Genomic DNA, 18993 nt, shown 5'->3' on the forward strand with positions numbered 1-18993 from the left:
TCTGACAAAAAATCGTGTTATTTTTGGTATGGTATAAGAAAGCATAGAGTCTCAAAGTGAGATGTAGATGGATGGATGGATGGATGGATGGATGGATGGATGGATGGATAGATGGATGGGCCACCTACGAAAGAGAGAAGGAAAGAAGGGCCAGGGAAAGGGAACCACAAGCGACAGTGCAGAGCCAGAGTGTTGGCTGCACCAATGGGGAACCACAGAGGGCAAGTTGACAATTTGGGGACCCATGCATTGGGCAAGAATAATCAGATGCCATACCTCCTGCCCCTGTTTAGTAACCAAGAACATAGCCATTGCTTGAAGGCTGGGATGGCTCCTGAGTGAGCAGCAGCTGCTGCACTCTTGGCAACCGGAACATCTGAAGCCAATAGTGCCGCACCACCATAGTATCCTAAACGATTTCTAGTAGCACTAATTTATATTATGGTGTGCCATCCGGTCCATTCAGAGCTTCTTTTTTTCAGATTCTTTGGAAAGAAAGAGTGTTAATTATGTTAAATTTCCAATTTTGTATTATTTTCGATTTTAGACTTCCGATTTTTGTAGAAAAAATTCCTTCAGTTTTATTAGCCAAGTTAAAGACACTTCCGAATAGTATTCAAATAAGTTTTCAGTTTGTTTTTTTAAATTTATCCCCGTGTTCATTTGGCATTCATAGGTACATTGTATGCAAATAGAGCATACATGTTATAGAAAGTCTAGAGATCAGATTCTTCTGGAGCTTATGATAATGATGCTAAACATCTCAACAGGAAATCAGTCCTAACTGGCTTTCTTTGCCCTGCTATAGAGTGTGCTCCTCCTCCCTCCTCCTCCTCCTCCTCCTCCTCCTCCTCCTCCTCCTCCTCCTCCTCCTCCTCCTCCTCCTCCTCCTCCTCCCCCTCCCCCTCCCCTCCCCCCTCCTCCTCCTCCTCTTCCCCCTTGTTTTATTCTGTTCACTTTTGTATGTAAATGAATAGATGAATGAATGAGTGAATAACGGATAGAGACATTGTCCTGGAAAATACCAAGAGAGCTTGTTGGTGGTATGTTTTTTTGAAGTGCATAAGACAAATATTTTAATTTATTTTAATGTATAAACAACAAATGATAATTAAGCACAATTAGCCCAATGTTACATTTACAAAAACATATATTGTAATATGATTTTAGCAATCTAATTAATATATATCCTATATCATTGTAGTGAAAAAAAATTAATCTTGCCAAATACAGTTTGTTATAACCTTGCTTTTCAGTAAATTTGGAAAACTTACTCTTGTCTAGCTGTATCTTTGTATAATTTGGTCTTTTTTAAAAAAAAAAATTCTATTTCCCTTCCCCAGTTTTTGACAATCACAAATCTCCTCTTTTCTTCCACAAGATGATTACTTAAATAAAATCAAAAAGTAGTAATCTTTCTGTGCTTATCTTATTTCAGTTAGCATATGTTCTCCACATTCATCCATATTTTTACAAATAATGCATTATTTTTAAAAGTAAATACCAACATTGGAGGCAAAAGAATATTAATTTGGAAGTTTATGCAATTTTATATTGGGAATTCTTCTTGTGTTCCCTTTGTTTTTCTAGAATTTCTGATTTATCCCATGAATTTTGAGAAGAAAAAAAAAGTCCTGTATAGTTTCCATCATAAATAAGCAAGTAATAATGTAAACTGATGATGCTGAAACCAACTATTTGATTTATAAATGCTAACTATATTTATTCAGTAGAAATTTCAAGCAAGATTATGGAAATGTTTTACATTAAATGAAGAATACTTGGGGTGCATTCTTACATAACAAGACACAATTCCCTTAAAAGCAGGATATAGCACTTAATTTCTAAGTACTTCCATGTAAATGTTAAAACACAAAATATAATGCCTCTCTTTTTCTTCTTTTTCTTTCTTTTTTTGTTTTTGTTTTGTTTTCTTTCTTCAATCTCACAGCTTTCTCCATCTCTGGTGAAAATAGCCAAGTGGTGATGATTGCCATTTCAGCAGCAGTAGCAATTATTCTCCTTACAGTTGTTATCTATGTTTTGATTGGAAGGTGAGTTCACTGTCTGCCTCCTACTTACTTTCATTGCTACTTGCCTTACTGGCTTTCATTGCTCTTAAACTTTGAAGAATGTGGGCATCAAATTATTTTCACAAGTTAAGAACGTCTCCATTTATATTCTGTGTCTTTTTCTCCTCCCTTTCTTCCCCCTCTCTACCTTTTGCTCTCCTTTTCTTTTCCCTAATATTTCTTATCTTCACTCTCTAACACATACCATTTCTTTGTGGCCCCTGTTTCTAGTTTCTGCCTTCTTTTTCCAATTATCCCCCCACTCTTCAAACAATCCCAAATTTCCTTGGTATTTTCTCACCCCAAAACACTTCGCAGAACTAATTGTTACCAATGGAGACTTTACCCCCTCCATTCATTCCAACAGTAGTTGTTAAAACATACTATAAACACATTCTAAGGCCATTGTAAAAACCAACCTGGTGAGGTCTGCACAGGAGGGAGGCGGAGAGGACATAGCTCATTAGGCAATTCTCCAGGGACCCCCGGAATATATGAAGTAAACAAGCTTTCCCTAAAGCATTTAACTGTGAAAAAAATAAGTCTCCCCCTTTTGTGTGTTTTTCATATTCTAGACCTAGCTAATGGTTTTAATTGCACTTTCCATATATATACACATATATGTATATATATATATATATATTTTTTTTTCCCCTGATTTACCTCTAGGTTCTGTGGCTTTAACAAGTCAAAGCATGGTGCAGATGAAAAGAGACTTCACTTTGGGAATGGACATTGTAAGTTTTTGAACTTTGAACATTTCAGTTTCATCAGCAGTTGATTTATATTGGATAACTTACTCCTTGATGAAGAGGATTCAAGAGTAGATTTTACAGGAAAAAGATGAGTAAACTAAATTTATATTAGAAAAAGAAGAAAATGCATGGCTCTGCATTAAGTAGTTTTTTTTTTTAAACATGGCTGCAGTTCAGCATACTTAAGTTCAAGCAAAGAGTAACCTGTTGTTTATATTCAAATAATGCCATGATGAGTACCAGGAACTACAGTCAGCTCTGCATGGCTGAAATGCAAAGCGTATCTTCAATTTCCTTATTACTAGTCCTTTGCTAAAAATCTAAATAGGACACTTCTCTTTTTCCTCTCAAGTAAATATAAACAACCTGTGTTTATATAAAAATGCCTTACTCCATTTTGTCAACCAACCAGGAAAGAGCCTGCAGAATAAATTGTTTATTTTGGAGTTATTTGATATCCAATCACTAGGAAAGCCAGTAAACCAGGAAAGCGCCCCCCACACCCCCACCATCTTAATACCAACTAATTTGGCCTCTTTTTATATTTTCTAAAAGAAATACCCCTTTAGGTAAAAACTGTTCACATTTAACAAAAAGACTTTTTTTTTTCTTCTTGGTGAAACAAATCATCCCATGTGTTTTTGCTTTTCCAAACTGTGGCTCAGCTCAGTTCAGCGATTACTGTTCTGTAGACTTAAGAGGAATAGCATGTTCTCACAGAAATTAGTACAAAGACCCTGCTCATGCTCATAAGCTCTAAAATACTTCCCTATAAGTAATGCAGGCTTATAGGCATTACTATCTTGGTATTTAGTCTTGTGTTCTAAAACTGTTTTCAGATCATCATTCTTATTCCCAATTAGATTTGAGTCTACCATCCATACCTGAAGTTGTAACTAAAGTAAAGGAAAAAAACAAACTTGATTACTCTTTGCTAATATGCAAAATGCATACAAAAACCTGGGGGAAAGAGAAGTTAATCTTTTCAAATGTTTAAATTTTAATATGCTATGGAAATGATGCATGCAATTTCAGAATCAGCTCTTGTTTTTCCACCTCATTGGTAGAGTCATTATGAGATAACTCATTTTGTAAAAATCCAGGGTACTACCCTCCTAATATCAATATCACATCAATTCAAATTGGTTTTTTTTTAAACTCTTAAGTTCTAAAAGAACACAAAAGAATATCTGTTCTTACTTCTTTCATGCCTCCAAGCAAATGTCTTACAATCCTTATGCATATCATCTTCAGTAGCTTAAATCTTTCTTTTAATTTGAGATGGAAATTAATTTAAATATCATTTTATTGATAATGAGATCATAGTCATTTAGTTATGTTTAAGGGAGTTACAAATTGTGAGTTATTAATATGGGCTTTTGATAAATTTCTGCATGCTGATTCTAATCAGGATCTTAAAGCCACTCCCCCCATCTGTTTTACTGTTTGTTTATGGCAGAGTTTGTTAAAACCTTAATATGTGTTCAGTGTGCAGCATTCTTGGTAGACAAATAAACAAAATGCTGTACATTTTAATCCTAGCTTCAAAAGCATTAAGTAACTTATTTGTTGTCATCAACTCGCTGCCTCCCAATACTACAGCTGGTTTATTTCAGCCTATTTATTTGGTACTACTTTAGAAAGCTCGAGCTATGAACTATTCCCTCTAGCCTTGTTACAAATCCTATAATATTGCTTCAAAAGGAAAGAAATGTGTTTTACCTCCTAAGATCCTGTCCCTTTGCCCTCTGTAGCTGGACCTTTTTTACATTTTTTTTCTTTTTTACTCTCCTTAGGGCAACTCATGCTGGTAAAATGGAAATGTAAATTATTGTGTTTGCGCAGAATGAGCTGTAAAGTAGTTCAGCTTAACACGTGTGCATGTGTTTATTATCTGGGTTCCATGACAGAGCCCAGTGACTCTGCGTGTTGCCCTTAATTATTGGTGTGAAGGGATTATGGGCCTTGAAGCCTGAATCTCCCAATTGCCAGGACCTCTGGTGTAAGCAGTTAAAATCAGCAGCCACAGCCCTCAAAGAACACAGACCCTTTCACTTGGTGTGGATGTGGGCGTGTACTTGTATTGATAATTTTCTCCAAAACAGTCATGTGGTGGAAAAGCCATTTGTTTGTTTGGTTTTTAGGGGAATAATGTTCTAAGTGTACTGTTATTTAGTAATAGGGTTAATTCTAAACTCTAAAGCACATTTGACATTGTAAAGCCAATGCCTATTTAAAGTATTGAAGACACTGTTCCTGACAGTTCATTTCATACTCTTGGTTAATTCAAATGTCAGCAAATAGACCCCTGGTGATTCCTTTGCAAAGTAAATTATTCTAATTATTCACCAAACAACTCAACTTTATATTACAGTTAATGTGTCATTTTTTTTTACTTAAAGAGGAATGCTAGACCTCTTTATCTTACTACTAACAAGTAGAGAAAAATTAGAATATGTTACATATTGTTAATCTGAAGCAAGCTTTTATGTAAATATAACAAAATTGACCATAGAAAAAGTTATTAGGTTAATTCTGTGGTGTTACTTTTATGTTTTTTTAATAGCCTAAAGCAAGAAATGTATGATAGCTTTCCTTAGTATGCTTCTTGTTTAAAGATAAAGTATTTTAGTATTAATAATTAGAAATTGCTGTAGTATAAAAATAGATATGCTGGAGCTCTATAGTCAAAAAGACTATAACACCTGCTTTTACAGAACTGAATAATGTATCAATGAAATAATAATGTATTAGCTCTAAAGGAAGAGTGCTACTCAGCTTCAAATTTAAATTATATTAATAATTTAAATAGGACTAGGCATATTTATCAGTAGTAGAGTGCTTGCTGCCTAGCCCAGCTTGTGTGAAGCCCTGGGGTTGAACTTTAGTTATGGGCAAAGAAAAATTGCAAATAAATATGCTTTTAAACTTGTGGCTGTGTGCTTGCTGGACAGGAACTCTATTACTTGAGCCACACCTCCAATCATTTTTGCTCTAGTTATTGTTGTTGTTTTGGTAGGTCATGGGGCTTGAACTCTGGGCCTGAGCACTATCCCTGACCTCATCAGCTCAAGGCTAGCGCTCTGCCACTATGAGCCATAGCGCAACTTCAGGTTTTCTGGTGATTAATTGGAGATAAGAGTCTCACAGACTTTTCTGTCCCTGATTGCTGTGAAACATGATCCTCACATCTCATCCTCTTGAGGAGCTAGGATTATAGGTGTTAGCCACTGGCACTGGGCCTGCTCTGGTTATTTTTGAGGTAGGGTTTTGCCTTGGCTAGCCTGGAATAAGTCTTACTATGTACTCACAATAGCTGGCAACTGTACTCACTATTGTCTGTTGAGATGTGGGTTGAGTAAACATTCTTCCAAGGAGAAGTCTAGAATCACTACCTCCCCAAAACTCGTCCTCTGGGTATCTGGTAGGGCAGATATGTACTACTGTGCCCCGCTATTAATTAAGACAGGACCTTTGGAATTTTTTCCCGAAGCTGGCCATAAACCATGATCCCCCAAATCTCTACCTCCCAGGAGGTAAACTTTCCTACCAATGAAAATATTAATTACAGTAATACTTTCTTTCTTCCTTCCTTCCTTTCTTCCTTTCTTTCCTTCCCTTCCTTCCTTCCTTCCTTCCTTCCTTTCTTCCTTTCTTTCTTCCTTTCTTTCTTCCTTTCTTTCTTCCTTTCTTCCTTCCTTCCTTCCTTCCTTCCTTCCTTCCTTCCATTCTTCTTTCTTTCTTTCTTTCTTTCTTTCTTTCTTTCTTTCTTTCTTTCTTTCTTTCTTTCTTTCTTTCTTTCTTTCTTTCTTTCTTTCTTTCTTTCTTTCTTTCTTTCTTTCTTTCCTTTCTTTCTTTCTTCCTTGCCAATCCTGGGGCTTGAACTCAGGGCCTGAACACTATCCCTGACTTCTTTTCACTCAAGGCTAGCACTCTACCACTTAAGCCACAGAGCCCCTCTGGCTTTTTCTATATATGTGATACAGAGGATTCGAACCCAGGGCTTCATGCATACTAGGCAAACAATCTACCACTAAGCCACATTCCCAGTCCCTGTATATTATTTCTTAGACTTGAGATCTCAAGAAAAACTCAAAATTGACTTTCCTCAAATGCTTCTCCAATCCCAGTCTACCCAATGCAAAGAAGATGCCTTAAGTTTCCACATTTGTATGAATTTAATTTACTCTTTGATGGTTTATTTTCAAGTTGTTCATACTCTGACCAAAGCTAGAGTCTTGCTCCATGTTGGTAGTAGCTGGTCAACCGGAAGCAATTTGTTCCTCTTCCCTCCCTATGCACTTCTTGAGCTTCTGGTCCCTCAAAGGTTTGTCAGTCAGCTGCAGAAGTAGCTGAGCAGAGGAGCTTCTAACTCTGCCAACCACCTTTTCTTTTATAACTCGCTCATTTTCACTTGATTTCTTCACTTGAATATCTATGAAACCCTAATAGGAGTACACATTACAATAAACTGTTAAGAGGACATTCATAAAGTTGTCTTGAAATTCAAGGAACTTCTCATTTATTAACAGAAACTCTGAAATCCTTAATTGGCCAAATTCCATTGTGCTGAAAGCTGTAGGGACAACCATTTCAAACTCTAAAACTAGTTCAAATGAAGCTTTGGTCAACACAGTAGTCAATTATTTTTGTGCCAAAGAGATTCTTCCATTATGAAGTCTATAATGTATGACTTTATTTTTATAAAATTCAGAGAAAACATATCCTTCAATAATTTTGTATATAAAAGAAACATTTAAGTTAAACACTAAAACCTGCTAAACCAATGTTATCAATGGTACTAAGACTGAAGGCATAATAAAAAATATTTGTAGCTATACTATGAAGATTAAACATTAAAGTTACTTTTAAAGAATGTTTAGGAAATTTAATTATCATTTGATTCTTCTTTTTAGAGACTCAAGGTGTTTTAAATAAAATTTATTGAGAGACAAATGCAAATTGTCTCTCATTTGAAATATTTTCCTAAATGATAGGAATTTCACAAATATTAAAACAAATTCAAAAGAGTTTTCTGTTGTTCATAATATTTTAATAACAGAACATTATAAAATTATCACTTTTAGAATATAATGAATAAATTCTAACAAGACTTATAGTTAAGAAATTATATTATGTTTGGAACTTAAATTCTTAGTACTATCACTAAACTTTTATTTTGCCAGTTCTGGGGCTTGAACTCAGGGCCTGAGCACTGTCCGTGCTTTTTTTTTGCTCAAGGCTAGCACTCTGCCACTTGAGCCACAGTGCCCCTTCTGGCTTTTTCTATATATGTGGTGCTGGGGAATCGTATGCTAGGCGAGCACTCTACCACTAGGCCATGTTCCCAGCCCCATCACTAAGCTTTTAAACACAATTATAAATATTGCTTTTAAATTGTAAAAATACAGAAGAAAATGCTATCAACTTGATATTATGTTAGTTACTACTTATGTGTAACAAATTAGATGTGTGTTTGGGTAGGATAATTTAATTGTAACTATTACTAAAAGCAGTGTAGCTTCAGATAGAAGTTATGCATTTATATTTTCAAATATTTTTTCATAACTGTAGCCACTATTCTGCCTTATGGAATTCTGTCAGTTCAATGTATCAGTTTATAAGTACAGCACTTCTTGATCAAGCCCAGCACTTCAATTTTTCTTTCTCATTTCTCCCAAGCGCACCTGCTCCTAGTTACCTCATTCTGTTTTTTCATATGTACATTGAATATTATTTACACATACTTCCTTAAACTCCTTGGGTTCAACTGTATAAAGGTAATTTTTTAAAAAACTTACATAAATAAAATAAAATGAAATAATAAAAAGAGAAGGAATTGTTAAAATATATCTCATATTTTTGATTAATTGACAGATGTTGCATTATAATAACTATATGGTTACTGTATTGCTTTGTAATCAATGACGTTTGTACTGTATTTGAAAGGATATATCCTGAAATGCTAACAGAATTGCTTGTACAATAACATGACAGCACGTATATAATAGCAATTATATTGCTTAATAATCTCAAAAGCATCTTCATTCCTAAGGTCTATATTATGGTGTGTCTATTTTCTTTTGTTTGTCCTCATTGAAAGCTTTAAGAAAGCTTTTTCCAACATTTAAGCTAACATCTCTGTCAGTTTCTGTGATATCATAAAATAAACATTGATGTATTTTATTGAGTTAAAATTTGTTTTTCAGGCAATATTATCCTAAATTTTTCCTCAATAAAAGCTTTATAAATAATGTCTTTGTTCTTTTCCTTAATCAATCAGTAAAACTCCCAGGACTTCGGACTTACGTGGACCCACATACCTATGAAGACCCTACACAAGCAGTGCATGAATTTGCTAAGGAGTTAGATGCCAGCAATATATCCATTGACAAAGTAGTGGGAGCAGGTAACTCATTTACCCTATGGCAATAGTATTGTGCAAGTTTCCAACTATGACTAAGAATGCTAACTGAGATTGCTCTATTTTCTGAGGCTTAAGTATATTTCTATAGGTGGGGACATTTTTCTAATTTCATGATCAAAGACAAGCTGTAAACGAGATATTTAATGGAATGTAGTGATTTCAAAGGTGCTAGACTTACAGACTCTGAGGCGATGGCTGCTTTTTATTTATTGGCTTTCAGAGGTAGCCTCAGTTACTATTCAATCTTCCCATAGCTATGCTCATCGCATGTCAAAAAGCTATTTGAGTAAGTGGGGATAAAAGAATGCCTCACTTTAAACTAGACCGGTAATTGAAGAATCTTGATTTGAATTTTAATACCCTCTTTGGAATTCAAAGAACAATAAAATTTTGATACATGATACATAAATTTCATCACAACAATTTTGACAGGATGTCTTAAATAAACTAAAATGTTTTAATTAGTTTATTTACTCCCCTATAAATTCATGCATAAACAGTTATGGAGCTATTGCTGAAAGAAGTTGCATTTTTTAATATAACTTTTAGATAAGTATTAAATAAAAATGTTTTACACAGTTACACATAAGCATATGAACATCTATAATATGTGGAATCATACACATCTGTAGAGCTACTATTCAGATTAAAACTGAACTATACACAATTGTAGTAAATTAATAATCTCACTCTTAGATATTGTTCTAAAAGCAAAACAATTTTATGTTGACATAGAAATTACAGTGGATAGAAAAATTAATTTATTGAATCATTAATAATTTGTCTGATCCAGTTTTTTCAACTGTCATATTTATGAATTTATGACTATCTTCCTTATACAAATGTGCATGTAATTGTCAGTATTTCTTCTGTAGACCAAAGCAGTATATAAAGTTCAATAAGTAGTTAGTATTTGATTAATTTCTATTATCTCAATAATATAAGTTTTCTAAACTTTCTATTGCTGTTCCAAGTGAAATGTCTTCCTAAAAACTCAAGAATCCATGTAATAATAAATTATGAACCTGGTATTTATAAGATGATGCTCATTTATATAATTTTTTTGGACAAGGTACTATAAATTCATGGTAATCTAGTGTCAGAACAAATGTATGTTTATTATCCAGTTTCATTGCTTTAGTCTTGTTTTGTGAATAGCTCTGTGATATGGAAGGTTTATATCTGGCATGGTTTTAATGTTGATCCACAGAGCATGATGCTCTCCAGCATGGAATTTCCAGAAGCACAAGCAGTACTTGGTATTTTGACACTAATCTGAATCCCAATGAGAGAAAGAATAACTCACCCACAACCAATATCCAGAAGGTCAAATAGCAATCATCATGGCCTTGAAATTTGAGGTCCTCCGCATTGGTAAAGAGCATTACATGGAGACATTATCTAGAACATAGAGTTGTGAGGCAAAGCATACTTTTAGTAAATCGTGATACTTGTGAAAAATTAGACTAGATCCCCTTTGTGTTTTCTATCTTATATCACACATCTAAACAATGAAGCCTAACCTCATATTTGGAGATACTTTTGCCAAAACTCTTGATTATCATTTTTAAGGACAATAATGCTATGCTTTTTTTTATTTTCAAATATTTGTATCATTAGTTGGTGACATATCTCCTGGAAAAATTCAACATATTATATACATACAGTATTGAAATCCTTGACTACAATGTTTGCCATCACCAAAAATACAATATAGAATCAAGACTTTAAAAGATACAATTTTTAAACATTTTTTGTAACATTCAATTTGTGTGTGAAATAGTGTACTAATATAACGAATATGTGTATGCCCATTTCTAAAATAACTTTAGTAACAATCAATGTAGGCTAACATAACATAAAATTTTAAATTTACTGTAATTTGTTTGTTTTAAATTGGAACTCAGAGTCTCACAACATGCTAGGCAAGTGCTCCATAAGTGCCTTTAACATCAAATTTGCTTTAACAACCCATTTACTTTCTTTATAAATCACTCTTAATAAAAATCAAAAAAAGAATTTAATTGTTCTATCAAAGTTCAATAATAATAAATCTAAAGATAGGAGTATTTTTAGGAAGCCTAATCTTGTTCACAAATAATAGTACTTTCGTAGTTATTTGAATTTGCAGAAAAATCATATATGTTATAAATATGACTACATGTGTTCCAGTTCTCTAATTTCATGTCAGAGAATTTATTTGGCTAAATGTTAAAGAAATTCTCATTAACATATGACATCCTTAGAAAAATTATACCCAGTGAAAATGATCAAACTAATGTTGAGTCCCGAATTATTACCTCAAATCAGTACATTTCTATGGTGAGGAATGCATAATGAATAACAATTCTAATTTAATTTTGGAAAATGACTATATTTTTTCAAATTTAAATACTTGAAACTTCTGAAGAAATAAAATAACTTCCATGTTTCAATTATGCTAACCATTCACATCATATTTAATTTCATTAGCTTTTAAGATATACATTTTTTTCTCCATTCTAGTAGGTAGGAAAAACTTGATGGATATTTGAATGTCCGTTATCACACCATAACCAGAAATCATAGCTTGGATCCTTTATTTTCCAAAGTCAAAGTCCATACTGGACAATAATTATCAGAGTGGTACATCTTTTGTAAGATTTTTGTAGCTGTTAATGAGATCATTCTTGTAGAAAAGCATGATTCTGACTTATAAGCATTGTTCAATAGATATTGAAGTAGGAGAAAGCTTTGCACAAATGTGAGAAATGATCAGTCTACTTTTCACAAATTCTGAGGGTTTTTAGTCTGTAAATTTGTCCACGAATCCCACTTAAAGAAAAGAATCTCTGGCTCACTTAAAATGTCAAATCTTAACCTAAATCTTTCTAGAACAGTCCTCTTAGAAAATGTTTTCTTTTGCAAATACCTATTCAGTAAGATATGAACCTTGTTATCATCACCATCACATTAACTTCTCTTATTTTAATATGGAATTTGGAAACTTCTCTTACAGTCATATAGAATCTGGTAGTTTCCAAAGCACATTTATATTCATTTGTCAATTTGATCAAAATAGAAACATTAGTGTGGATAGATAATCTAACCTCCTAAAGTAGGTCTAAACTAAGAGGAATAAATAGTACTAACATACAAATGCTACTTATCATGTATTTGATCCTGTATCTGTTGCCTTATATATACTAAATTCTTTAACTGTACAACAGTCTTATCAGATAAGCACAATTGTCAAACCTATGTTATAGATAAGGAAAGGGAGGCACAGAGAGGTGAACACACTCACATAAAATCACAAAACCAGTAAGTAACAGAGTAAGAATAAACCCTGAGCTATTTGGCACTGGGATTGATGTTCTCAAACACAGCTCTGTACTGTCTCTCCTATAAACTGACAAGTGATACATTGCTAAATGGTGATGGCATCTGAATTTAAAACATGATCCTTTATACCATGTTGACTCATGAGAATGGCAAAACTGGCAGGAAATGAAAGTTCATTATGAATACCTCTCTGGTTTACTCAGATGCAATGTTTATACAAAGTGAACTGGAGATCTCTGGCAATGTTCAAATAACTGTGGGCAAGGCAAGAAACTCTTACGCTTGCTTCAAATTCTAATTTTTCATCATAACATCTCCTTCTCCTAATAGTCCTATGTCTGTAGTCATACGTTCTGACTTGGTTTTAACAAGACCAGAGATTTTTCTCATGATCTCTCGCTCATTCTTTCCATAATCCTAAGGATATCATAACTATAAAAATTGCTAACCTTTCTCTACTTTGTCAAAAGCAAAAAGCAAAATCAACAAAACTAATTTTGATTTGTTTACCATTTTATTACTGTGCTTTTCTCAGTGTCTGCCCAACTGTTGCCAATTGATGAGTATCTGTTAAATAATTACATGTGCTTCTACTTTTGGATTTTAAATGACTTTGCCAAGTTATAACAGAAATCATTGCTTTGGAAGGAGAAGCAAGACTGGACTGCTGTTGAAGGGTCAAGTTGGGGGGATGGTAGAGCTTCCTGGAGAGAGACAACGATTTTTTTGTCCTAGAGCAAGAAGCTCTAGCAGGACAATTTGCCACTTCTGTGGCTCAAACCATTTATGTGGGGATGGGAGTGGGGAGTTAAGAAAACCATCTCACTTCTCTCTGTTGAAACCAAATACTAAAACTGAGTTTTCCAATCCATAGGGACATTAGCCCAAGAATATAACTCTATTCCAAAGGGAAACAAATGATTATGATGTAATTCATCCTAGAATATTTCAGGGAAACACTTTTGTTCAATTTAAAACCTTCTTCAGTATTAAAATGTGTGTGTGTGTGTGTGTGTGTGTGTGTGTGTGTGTGTAGAGAAATAAAGAAATGGATATAAAGACTGTTCTAATCCAGCTGAAAATCTGATGAAAGAGTGGTAGGTAAAGCTCCTTAATAACAATGTATATAAAAATAATGTTTAGTTCTAAATAATTTTATACATATATTGGATTCAATTTCTCAATAGTAAACAATACTTTGTATTCATCTTCTGGATTAATCCCCCATTTTGAAAATAACATTTTCATGTATGACATTAAATGTAAGAAAATGTTTCTACAATAACTTTTAGACAAGACAAGCTGTTTAATTTGATACCCTTATGCAATTGGTCTTCTCCCAGAAGCCCAGAAAACTTTGTAATGCAACAAACCAATACTCCAATAAACAGAATTGATAGCAGATGTTTTTGTTCTTATTTTCAGAGTGTTAGAGTGCATAGCCCAATTGGTCCTCATAGTAAAAATAGAATAGTTAAAAACATCTGAAATTTTACCCAATATTCAACTCATAATATCTTTGCCAGCCTGTTATATAATAATATTAGCTATTAAAACAAAGGGTAAAAGATCTGACAGATGCAGCTTTTAACTTCACTCTTATTTTCTAGTGTTGCATTTTTCATAGTGTGATATTTAAGATTCCATGGGAGTTCTCACAAGGTCTATTTTAGGATGTGAGCTCCATGGGCTTTTCTGGATAGCTTCGTTTTCTCATCTTCTGAAGTAATTTGGAGACCTATGAAAAACTACAACTGCTCACTCTTTTACATACCTGCTCTCTGTGGAGGATAGTTTTGTTATGCAATTACTTGCATTTTGTTGCTTTTCTGCATTCCACCAGGTGAATTTGGAGAAGTTTGCAGTGGTCGCTTAAAACTCCCTTCCAAAAAAGAGATTTCAGTGGCCATCAAAACCCTGAAAGTAGGCTACACGGAGAAACAGAGGCGGGATTTCCTGGGAGAAGCAAGCATAATGGGACAGTTCGACCATCCCAATATCATTCGGCTGGAGGGGGTTGTTACTAAAAGTAAGTGAATCTCGAACACCTGCTTTCCTGCCTTTCTAGAGAGCAAGTATATTTAAGTAATTGTATTTTGGACATGTTTTTCAAAGTCTTAACAATTCTTGAGTTTTTAATATTAGATATCGAGTTAGATATCAGGCTGCTTAAAAGTCTGCTGATTCTAAGACTGCGAAGAGAATTGTGGGAACAAGTCCAGCAGCAAAGGAAAAACTAAGGCTCGATTTTGACAGGAACTCCCAGCTAGTTGCCTTTTCTTTTATTCTTCACCAGCTTTGTTTAAGCTCCCAAATCTTTACCCCTGTTGTCCTCCCTGCCCTAGGAAAATTACAGGCATCTTGGGAATGCTTCTGAGTTGGAAACCTTGATTCACAAGTAGACCCAAGGCCTTCCCTCATTCCACTCCCCCTTCTCTTCTCTGTGGATTCCAAACAGTTCTGCTCTAGGGTCCCAGGTGGATTTTTGATTGCTCTGGGAGAAGTTCTGGCATTCAGCCCACTGTAGGGATCTGAATTTATTTCCGTGATGGTTTCTCCAGCCACGCTCAAAAGGGATCCTGTGAGGTAGATCTGTGAGTTTTGGCTCCCATTCCAATGAAAACCCCTTGAGAGACCATTGGGACCTTTTCTTTTTCTTTTTTTTCCTATTTGAGGTTTGGAGCATAGAATGCAGAATAAGTGAAATTGGCAGCAAATTCCTTACAGTGAAAGACAACATATGGCAGAGAGTTTGGCATCCTTTAGGGGATAATTCATTGGCACCACATTTACATACCCTATGGTTACCAACAGACATTACTCATTATATTTTTCACAATGTTGTTCTTCTTTTACATTACATGAACCAGTTTCCAAATGGCAGTGATACTGAGTCTCACTGTAGTGTGACTAAAAGGGAATTTCCTTCTTCATGAGGGTATGGTATAATTGAAATATACTTTGATTTCCTTTGGAGTGTTCATGTAAAATAAATTAAATTAAGAACTTAACAATGTGGAATTATTTAAACGTGTGCTATAGGCCCATGTTAAGTATTTTAAAAAGTGTTTCTGCATTGAATATTGTGACTGTATTTGCCACCATTCCTCCCACCCAGTCCCCTCAAGACCCACCCTTCTTGCACCAAACTTATTTCAGCTTCCTAGTCATAATATTCTTCATACATTGTTAAAATAGAACAGAGTGATTTGAGGAGGTGGGTGAGGCCAGGGTGCTGGAAGAAAATGCTGGAAGGGAAGACACTGATCAAGATATATGAAACTCATATCTAAAATGTTGAATTTAAATTCCTTTGTTGGTTAAAAAATACTTGTTTGTTTCCTCTACCCTCTTAAAATTCATGCCATACTGGTAGTTATATTATTCATTCTTGCCAAATTCTCAGATTATAAGATGATATGAGCACACTTGCTCAATTTGCTTGGTTTACAGGTATCCTACCACTTGAGCCAAATCTCCAGCCATGTTTTTTGCTGCTTATTTTATAAATGGAATCTTTTAGATTTTTCTGCACAGATTGGCCTCAAATTACAATCTTCCAAATCTCTTCTTACTGAATAGTTATTATTACAGATGTAAACCACTGGCACCAAGCATCTTTCTAATATTTTTTTCATCATTAGGACTGGTTTGGGAAATGAATAAATCTACTCATCTTTCAAGAAAAGGTGGTATTTGTGTCTGTAGAGTTTCAGTGTCATGTTTCACTGAGAGTTTGGACTGGAGATTCACTGGAGGAAAAAAAAGCATTTGTGCTTTGTAGACAGTCTTCTAAAATACACTTTTCATGATGAAAACTTTTCATCTTCCTTACTGAAATATCTGTTATCTTTCTGACTTGGTACTATGGCATAATTTTATTGTCATTTGTTGCTACTTTGTGAATTAGATATAACCACTTTTGTTACCTTTGAACAAACAATTGTAAGTCATGAGTACATTGTCTGGCTAGAAAGTGCTAATTACAACATGGAGAATTTGGACTTTTCACTTACACTCTGCACCCATATCTGAACAAAAGCATGTTTCTATATTTTATTCTCAGATTGTAATTATTTCCTGATTTTTAAAAGTACTCCCTCACAACCTCATCAGAGCAACATTCATGTTTCAAAAGAAAATTTTGGAGATAATCCATTACTGTTAGAATCTGAAACAAAATATTTCTCAAAGATAGCAAGAATGGTGACTAATATAGAACCTGATCAAAATTAGTACTTATTTCACTACTGTTGAGAAACCAAAAATTGACTTACTAAGTGAGAGAGAGCAAGAGAGAGAAGAAAATGGAAAGCATGGAGAGAGGGAGGGAGAGGAGAGAGGGTTAAAAAAATGGGAGCAGTAGGAGCTGGGGATATGGCCTAGTGGCAAGAGTGCTTGCCTCGTATACATGAGGCACTGGGTTCAATTCCCCAGCACCACATATACAGAAAATGGCCAGAAGTGGCGCTGTGGCTCAAGTGGCAGAGTGCTAGACTTGAGCTAGAAGAAGCCAGGGACAATGCTCAGGCCCTGAGTCCAAGCCCCAGGACTGGCAAAAAAATAAAAATAAAAAAAAAAAAAAAAAAAAATGGGAGCAGTATCACAGTAGATCACCCAGTGCTTTGCTGAATGCATTGTTTAAGAAATACAATTACATAAATGATTGCATTAGTCAGGAAGTATTTTAAAATGGACTGAGGCATCACTTAAATTCTTCAATGCCTACAAGTAAAAGGTAATAGGTAAAAATGACTATCAAACTAATCATTTTGTTTAAATTTGAGCTTACAGATAGGTTCTAGTATTCTATACAGTAAGTGTTGATTTTATTTGTTCTAGTCTTCTAAATGACAAAAGCAACCCAATATATCAAAATTTATCTTGAAACTTTAATAAAAGCAAATATTAAAGCATAATTGCTGTGATAAATTTTCTTCAAATGTAAAAACTAAAATAATAAAATATGAGCTGTGGCCACAAACAAACATATAAAACATTCTTTGGGACAAAAATTCTCTAAACAATAAGTAAAAATTTTTAATGGAAGATATAATACTTAAACATCTTATTTACATCTAATTCTCTAGCAGTCTGCTAGGGATTACAAGTGGCTTAGTCTTGAAGTGAGAATTCTAAATTTAATATATCTCCCTGGCCAAATAAATATGTAACAAACTGCCAAACTTGACTCTATAAATCCCCATCATCCCACATATTGTAAATATAACAGAGGAGTAGACCCAGAATTAGATTTCAAACTCCTTAGTGGCCTATTCAAAAGCTCTAAATATGGTACCTTATTCTAACAAAAAGGAAATAGAAGCTCCATACACAAAGTTAATATGTTACATTTAATACATAAGTATGACATGTTGTTGTCAAAAGAAGTTATTTATTCTGCTGCTAATATTTTACATTCTAAAACATTTGACTTCTAAATGAAAGCTCATGTATACATGTGCACATATATATATATATATGTGGACAATTAGAGTGACACGGAATTTACAGCTTGTCTAATTTGAAATTTTAAAAATGAGCATATCAGTATCAGTGCATCTGAGATCAAATACTGACACAAGCATACTGATGCTGAGACTTCATAAATCAAACCACCCACAGCTAGCTCTTATTCTGTAACACGGAATTACGAGTAAAGCCTTACTATTTGAACAACATAAAGAGATGAGATGAGAACTGGGCATTGGTGACTCAAACCTGGGATCCTAGATGTTCAGAAGGCTGAGATCTGATGGTCACAGTTTGAAACTAGCCCCGGCAGCAAAGTTCATGAGACAGTTATCTTCAATAAACTACTCAGAAAATGCCAGAAGTGGCATTGTTTCTCAAGTGGTAGAATGCTACCCTTCAGCAAAAGAAGCTCAGAGGCAGCATCCAGAACTTAAGAGCAAGCCATAGGACTGGTATGTGATGTGCAGGCATGCGTGCACACACACACACACACACACACACACACACACACACAGTATGAGAATGTGTAAGAATACATTGGCAAAGAATTATGCAAATCTAAATTACCTCTTTTGGCTAAGAGTGAGATGACCAGTTAATTTATGTGTATACAAAATAATTATTGAAAAAAATCATTTCTTCTCTTTTGTCTCAGAGGTAAGCCTTAAAAATAATAAAATAATAAAATTATTGCTATTAATTGTGTACTTGGAAACATTGGGTCTATTATAATGTATCATTTTCAAATCATTTTGAGAAGGGCCTTTATGTGATCATTACTTTTCATTTGTTTGAATCGAACCATAAACAATTTTAATGGCATGTCATGAGCCTGAAAGTCTTAAACACGAGAAGGTGATAGAGTCTCTGATCTTCAAAGTAGCAGCAAGCTGGGCGGCAGTCTTTGTCCAGAATGAGGTACTCACATGTGTTATCAATT

General features: G+C 34.3%; 1 protein-coding gene across 2 annotated transcripts in view; it reads left to right on the plus strand.

The window, feature by feature from the left end:
* The window catches only part of Epha3 (EPH receptor A3), a 288619-nt gene that overhangs the window by 226483 nt on the left and 43143 nt on the right, over positions 1-18993 (plus strand). For both annotated transcript variants that reach the window (XM_048346456.1, XM_048346457.1), the window contains exons 8-11: positions 1952-2054; positions 2742-2809; positions 9111-9236; positions 14422-14607. In XM_048346456.1, coding sequence (XP_048202413.1) covers positions 1952-2054; positions 2742-2809; positions 9111-9236; positions 14422-14607 — 483 coding nt within the window. The remainder of the gene's footprint in view (positions 1-1951; positions 2055-2741; positions 2810-9110; positions 9237-14421; positions 14608-18993) is intronic.

Source organism: Perognathus longimembris, chromosome 5 (assembly GCF_023159225.1).
Source record: "Perognathus longimembris pacificus isolate PPM17 chromosome 5, ASM2315922v1, whole genome shotgun sequence".
Taxonomy (NCBI): Eukaryota; Metazoa; Chordata; class Mammalia; order Rodentia; family Heteromyidae; genus Perognathus; species Perognathus longimembris.